Raw genomic sequence first — 7086 nt, 5'->3', positions numbered from 1 at the left:
ATATATTTACAAGAGTTTTTTAATTCAAATTAAAAAGTTTTAATTATCTTTTTTTTTTAGTTTAAAATATTATTTACTAATGTAATAAAAATTTAAAAATAACAATAATCACTTACATAATTAAAATAGATAATTCTAATATATACATGACGGTACATATATCAACAATTATTATATATGATAAATATTTTTTTGTAATGACTATTTATATAATATATTGCACAATTTTTCTCATTAATATTTAATGAATTTAAGATACAAGATATTATTTAGAATCCCGCTAGGGAGTTAATGGAATATTTGTACAATGTGTACAATGAGCTATTTATTTAGCCCAATATGAGTTAAAAAATGAACATCCAGGATAAAATACTACTAATTTTTCAAACATAATACACCCATACTATCCAGAATAACCATCCAAGTACCAGGGATAATAAACATCTGATATCCTACTGAATTGAACATCCCTAAATCCCATTGTATATATTGTATAGATACTCTATTGACTCCCTGTACTTTCTCTATTATTTAATATACAAAATAAGTAACTTAAAATCATCATTTAAGACAATAGTGCAAATACCTGCTTACTTATTAGTACTGGAAATATGTAAATAGTATAAATTGATATTTTTTTAGTATAAAAATAATAATAATAATTATTAATTAAGTTAGTTAAATAATTTTTAAATAATAATAAAAATGAGATCACTATTTTCACATATTACAAAATTTATAAAAAAATTGGACAATAAATCAATCCTTAATAGGAGTACTAGTCATCAGCATCAGCATCCCGTAGTACATCCTCGACACCATCTGGTACTCCACCCTCTCTAAAATCTGGGACCATAATAGGAGTACCAGTCATCGCAATCGCAAGCTCACCGAAGGGTCGAGTATCACCTATTTCTCCTCCACAATTGCGATTTAGATCAGCTACTACGAAGGATGGAGATGCAACCAAAACTGCCTCAGGTACAATCACGGGCACGAATGATAAGGCACTAAGAGGCATTGAACTTGAGCAATCTGGCAATGCTGAAGATTGAAAATTCCGGTTCAAACCTCCTGAACTACAAACCACATCCACAAGCTTGGCCAATAGCTCAGGGGTCTTTGGTGTGTGAAAAGATATTTCACACAGCTTAACGGGCAAGTGCACCGGGTCATTCAAGTAATACCTCAGGTGAGTGAGGATCGATCCCACGAGGATTGTCAGACTAATCAAACAATGGTTGTCTGGTTGGACTTAGTCAGGCGAATCAAAAGGGGCTTGTTGGTTGAAATGCATAAAACAGTAAATAAACAAATAAAGAAAGCAATAAATAGGTTTGGTGTGAAAATAGTATGAGAAAACAGTTAAGACTTTAGAGATGTTTATCTTTCTGGATTAAAGGTTCTTACCAACTATTTTAACAATGAATGATTCCTTCTATGGCAAACCATAAGTGTCTAAACCCTAATCTCTTAGTGATTTAGCTTCATCTAACCTTCATTAACCGCCACTCTCGTGGTCACTTAATTTCGATTAGAGGGTGAAGTTCAGAAAACTAGTTTAGTGCCACGAAAACCCTAATTACCCAAGATTAAGTGGATTATATGTCACATATCCAAATTAGTTCATGCAATTAGCGATTTAAGAGGAATTTATTTTCAAGTTATAGTTCAAGTGAGATAACTCTCTCGAGAATCACAAGAACTCGTGTAGAAAAGGGTCATACTCTCGTTCCACCCAGTTCTTAATCCTTAGAATTGAATCAAACATAAATTAAAATAGAAGCATAATAGTTCTAATCCATAGAAATAAACAGAGCTCCTAACCTTAACCAGGAGGTTTAATTTCTCATGACTTACAGAGAAACTAGGGTTCTGAAAAATGCTGAAGGAAGAAGATCCTAATCCTAAGTGATCTTTTTCTTTAAATACTAACCTAATTTAAAACGGATATAAAATAAATTCTAAACCTAAAAGATATTGTTTGTAATTAAAAATTACAAAAGGAAATTGAAATAAAACTAATGAATGCTAAATCTGCTTGGAATCCCAAAGAGAGGGTGACTTCGGCCTGCTGCTGGCGTGGAACGCCAAAGATGGGGATGTAACTCCCCTTGGGGAATAGCATTGCACACGCCTAAGTCCCCTACTTGCACTAAATGCCAGGTGGGCGTTTAGCGCCCAGGGAGGGTGCTTTCAGCTTTTTTCCTTTTTACTCCAAACTCTATCAAATTGCTCTGAAATTCACCTAAAATCATAAAAACACCAAAACAACTCAAATTAGCATTCAATTAAATAGGATCTAAACTTATCAATTGCATAAATAACAGCCAGTAGTTCCTTCTCTGTAGTGGTGTAATTCTTTTGCACGTCATTCAAAACACGATTGGCATAGTAAATGACTTGCATAAGCTTGTCATGTCTCTATCCCAAGACAGCCCCTATAGCATAATCACTAGCATCACACATGAATTCAAATGACAATTCCTAGTTGGGCGGGGCAATGATAGGTGCAGAGACAAGCTTTGCTTTTAAAGTTTCAAAAGCATGCAGGCATTCTTTACACTACAAAAAGAAAAGGCTTATGGTCACGGTAAAAAACCGTGCGCATAGCTAGTAAAAAGGATGACCATAGATTTATGGTCACGGTTTTGGACCTATGGTCACGGTTTTTTATCGTGGCCTATTCTGCCATGGCCATAGGTGTATGGTCACGGTTACAATTTTCATATTCTGATAATTTAGGTCACGTTTTTTCACCATGACCATAGGTTAATCTATGGTCACGCGTAAAAACCGTGACCATAGCCTCTATGGTCACCCCTCCTTAAAACCGTGACCATAGCCTTATCTATGGTCACGGTAGCCTCTATGATCATCCCTCCTTAAAACCGTGACCATAGCCTCTATGGTCATCGCTCCTTAAAACCGTGACCATAACCTTATCTATGGTCTCGGTTTTTACCGTGACCATAGCTTATCTAAGGTCACCCTATTTAAAAAACCGTGACCATAGCCTACTCCATTTTATGAGATTTATTTGTTTCAAAGCATAATCACATCCCAAATTTATGATAATCACAAAATAAGTCTAAAAAAGAGAAATTCAAAAAGTCTAGATCATAAAATTTATATTTAAGCTGAATATATTTTTAGTGTAAACAACACAAATAAAAATATGATATAATTTATTCACTACATGTAATACCGAGTAAAATCTGTTTACAAAAAATATATAACACATCAAAATATTATATATATATATATATATATATATATATATATTTTGAGACCCATTTTATCTCATATTGCTATGGAAAATATTTTTTTCATATCATTCCCACTGTGTTCAGCTTATCTCTCAATTAGCCTCAAAACAAAATTTGGCATCCCCATTGTGTTAAGCATATCCAATGCTTTTCTATGAGCACTCTGCAAAATTATTTAGTGTTAACATTGCTAGAAACAAAATCTAAAACAACATTTTAAATTTAGCTTTTTACCAAAGAAGAGACAAAAGCTACACTTGTTCAAAACCAACTTATTAATCACAAATAAAATCTGCAAGAAAATGAACCATTTCTTCGAGAAGTACTATGTAAACAACAGTTTTGACAACTATATATAATTATACAAAAAGTAAAATGAATAATAAAGTGTATTGAGTTTTACGGCAGCAACAGTAAAATTAAAATCAACTTCATTATATCCACTAGTAGCATAAAGTGCACCACTGAGTTCTACAACGGCAACAACAAATCTTTGGAAAAGCACACAATGCCCACAATGCCCTGACGTTCATATTTGGGAAAAAATCGTCCTTAGCATTACAACAACTTTTAACATGATCGTTTTGTTAAGAAAGGAACAAAAATAATAATAATTAAAGAGTTAAAAGGCAAAAGTTTCACCTTAATCTACCCTACTTAATTAGTACAATATCAATGGTAAAAATGATCAATTAATCTACTCTTCATTAACAATATTAACTATACACAATTAATTAATTAATCAATTATCTGTAGCATATAAACACGATAGGATCAAGAATAAATTAAAGCATGTAAATTAATTAATCACTTTTCTACTTTATTGTAATGAGTATGGTAATTAGCATTGGATTAGAGAGAATTAAGATTTTAGAATACTAACGAAAAGGGAGAAATCAAATAAGGATAAATTCAATTCACTAATTGAACCACTAGCTAATCATACATGTGACATTCACATTATAACATATACTATCCTAAGTCTAAGAAGATGTATTTTAAAGTGTCGATATTAACAAAAGTATATCTACCTGTAGAATGAACCAGAGTGTGAGTAGGATATTGCCAGCTGTGAGAAGAAAGCCACCAATGACCCAATTTGTATCCACTGATTCAAAGTTTCCATTTAATCGTTCAACAAGATGGAGAGAAGGGGAATCATCAGCAATAATGATGGATGGTCCTTTGTAGAATGTCACTATAAATGCACCTCCTATTGATATTATGCTTCCCACAATTTTAGCTTGGGTTGTTCTAGTTTTTACATCTATATTTTCCATCCTTAAGTTGTGGTAGTAATAGCATTGTGAAAAACAAACAAAACACGGAGCAAGAATGGATAATAGAGTAAGATACTAAGATAGTAATTCAGAAAGACATTTTTATTATCTTCTGACCATTTTTGTTTTCATTTTTGTTCTTTTCTGAAACACCTTTAAGCAGCAAATGATGATTGTACATGTTAGAATTTTGTGAAATAAATTCATAAATTGAGAAAGGGAAAGGAACCTGCAAATGATGGCAAGTATGAAGGTGAAAGCAGCAATGAAAGAATACTTAATTACAGCAACAAGAATGGCGAAGGAGATGAACAACAGCTGCCAGAGAACTTGAACACTCACCCATGTCAGAATCCCAGTCAACCCAAGCGCAACCACGTTGTCTGGATCAGGGTCAAAAAGGTAATTCCAACTTGTTGAATTAAGAATATAATTAATTTAATGATGATGACAAACATTAATTTGTTGGGTTAAATTTTCAATTGGGTTTAATTATTTCATTTAGTGATGTAGGCCCAAAATAATTGTGTAGCAGCCCAAACAAATGAAACATAAAAAAACTTTGTTCAGATGGAAATCTATGTTGTTTTGGATATAGCAACAAGGAAAAATAGAAGTCCACCAACTGTCCAGATCTATAAAACAAGTGGCTGGCTCCATGAGAAATCAAGGAGGGCTTCATGTCACAATCTGGTGAATCAAGCCCATGATTAATAACAAGCCCAAGTAGAGAACCAAGTTCATTCAATCAATTTGAATTGGTAGCTAACTAAAGTAATGCAACTCCATTTGCATTTGAACTAATTCTGTTTCCTCTAAGCCAACTCTCTGTTCTCTCTATTCTCTCTTTCACATCACCCACGTGGTTTCTCAAAAGCAAGAAATCAACAGCTAGAATGCTAGATGCCCTTTGGGTATAACACAGAGAAGAAAAAGAGAGTTCTTTATTGCAAGCTTTGTCTTTCGGACAATACACAATGAAAAAAAGAGGAAGAAGCTTCTTGAAGAAAAAGTCAAATCGATGAAGCCAAAAGCAAAGGGCTCCTCTAGCTTGATCAGAAGATAAAAGTAGATTATTTTCACTTATATGCATGTTGATAGCTTGATTGAAAGCTACCTTCTTCTACACATACCATTTCGGGATAAAATGAAGAAAGTGGTTATTGTTTACATCTGCTATGAATCAATTGCTACAATTGTTTTTTGGAGGTAAAGCACAAATCTAAAGTCTTGGATTTATCAAATTCATTGAAAATCTGTTTTCAAGGAAGGTGTATTACTTGTCTCTGATTTCAAATCCCTGATTTTTTAGACTGATGGAAGAAATAAGAAGACAGACCTCAACTAGCCCTAAATTTAAGAAGCTGACTTTGTTAAGTAAACTCTGGATGCTAAGACAGAGCTCATACAAATAGAAAAATCATTTTAGTTTGAAGGCAATGAGAGAGAACCAGAATCTGAGTTGCATTGAGAGCATTCCTAGTAAGAGTTCAACGCTTTGGACTATGTTTCTACATCAAAGAAACATACCGCTAAAATGAAGAACAATCATAAAGAGTTCTGAAGTTGGTTCATCTGATAGCTTCAAGGCTGTGATCATCATCTCCTTCATGGTTTACTGGTTTATTATTCTGTTTCAATATTTATCTTTCACTGTTTTCTCTTGAGTGAAAAAAAGGCATAAATATGAGGCATTTGAAATAGCCAAATAGAGAGAAAAGGCAAAGAGAGAAACTTGGAAAGACAATCCAAAGTTGATTTCAAATTTCTATTTGTTTGTATTTCTATTTTGCATCTTGTATCTGATGTATCCTTTGCTAAGTTGGGTAAGCACTTAGTATAGTGAGAGTCTAGGATGTTGCCTAGCCAAATCAAGCTTATGTTAAAGTTTGGTTTGTCCCAGATAGGATTATGTTGAGCACTAGGGAATTGGTGTTTGTAACACTTGAAAGTATAGTGAAAATTTCACCAACGTTGTGGTGGAGACTAGATGTAGGTTTCATTGCATAGAGCAACTGAACCAGGATACATGCTGGTGCCATTTTCTTTTTCTCTGCACTATTTTGTCTCTCTGCGATTTATGAGATAAAACTAAATTATCTCCTGCATAATTCATCATGCAACCAAACAGAAGCAATGTTTTATTTCCTGGTTTCAAGGGTTAATCAATCAACTTAAAAGAAGACCATATATTCAATCCTCCCTTCTCTAGGCCATCAAGAACCTTCAATTGGTATCAAGAGCTAGGTCTTAAGAATCAAGTTTCACAGCTTAGAGGAAAGGTCCAATGGCAAACAACATGGGTGCAACCACTGTGGCCTACACTCTAACAGAAGGTCAGTCAAATAACAGGCATCTCTTCTTCAATGGGAAGAACTATGCTTACTGGAAAGAAAGGATGCGGATCTTCATTCAATCAATTGACTATAACATATGGAAGATAGTGGTGAATAGTCCTAAAATCCCTACAAAGACAAGTGTTGATAGAGTGGTGACTCCAAAGGAGGAAGTCGAATGGAATGATGATGACAAAAAGA

General features: G+C 33.6%; 1 protein-coding gene across 1 annotated transcript; it reads right to left on the bottom strand.

The window, feature by feature from the left end:
- Positions 1 to 778: 778 nt before the first annotated feature.
- Positions 779 to 6161, bottom strand: LOC130939599 (WAT1-related protein At1g21890-like). The gene is made up of 4 exons (XM_057867691.1): positions 6080 to 6161; positions 4779 to 4932; positions 4301 to 4550; positions 779 to 1120 (listed from the first exon to the last, which is right to left on the bottom strand). The coding sequence occupies exons 1-4, from the start codon at positions 6159 to 6161 to the stop codon at positions 779 to 781; spliced, it is 828 nt and encodes a 275-aa protein (XP_057723674.1).
- Positions 6162 to 7086: the final 925 nt, after the last annotated feature.

Source organism: Arachis stenosperma, chromosome 7 (genome assembly GCF_014773155.1).
Source record: "Arachis stenosperma cultivar V10309 chromosome 7, arast.V10309.gnm1.PFL2, whole genome shotgun sequence".
Taxonomy (NCBI): domain Eukaryota; kingdom Viridiplantae; phylum Streptophyta; class Magnoliopsida; order Fabales; family Fabaceae; genus Arachis; species Arachis stenosperma.
This window is presented reverse-complemented; position numbering and strand designations above follow the sequence as displayed.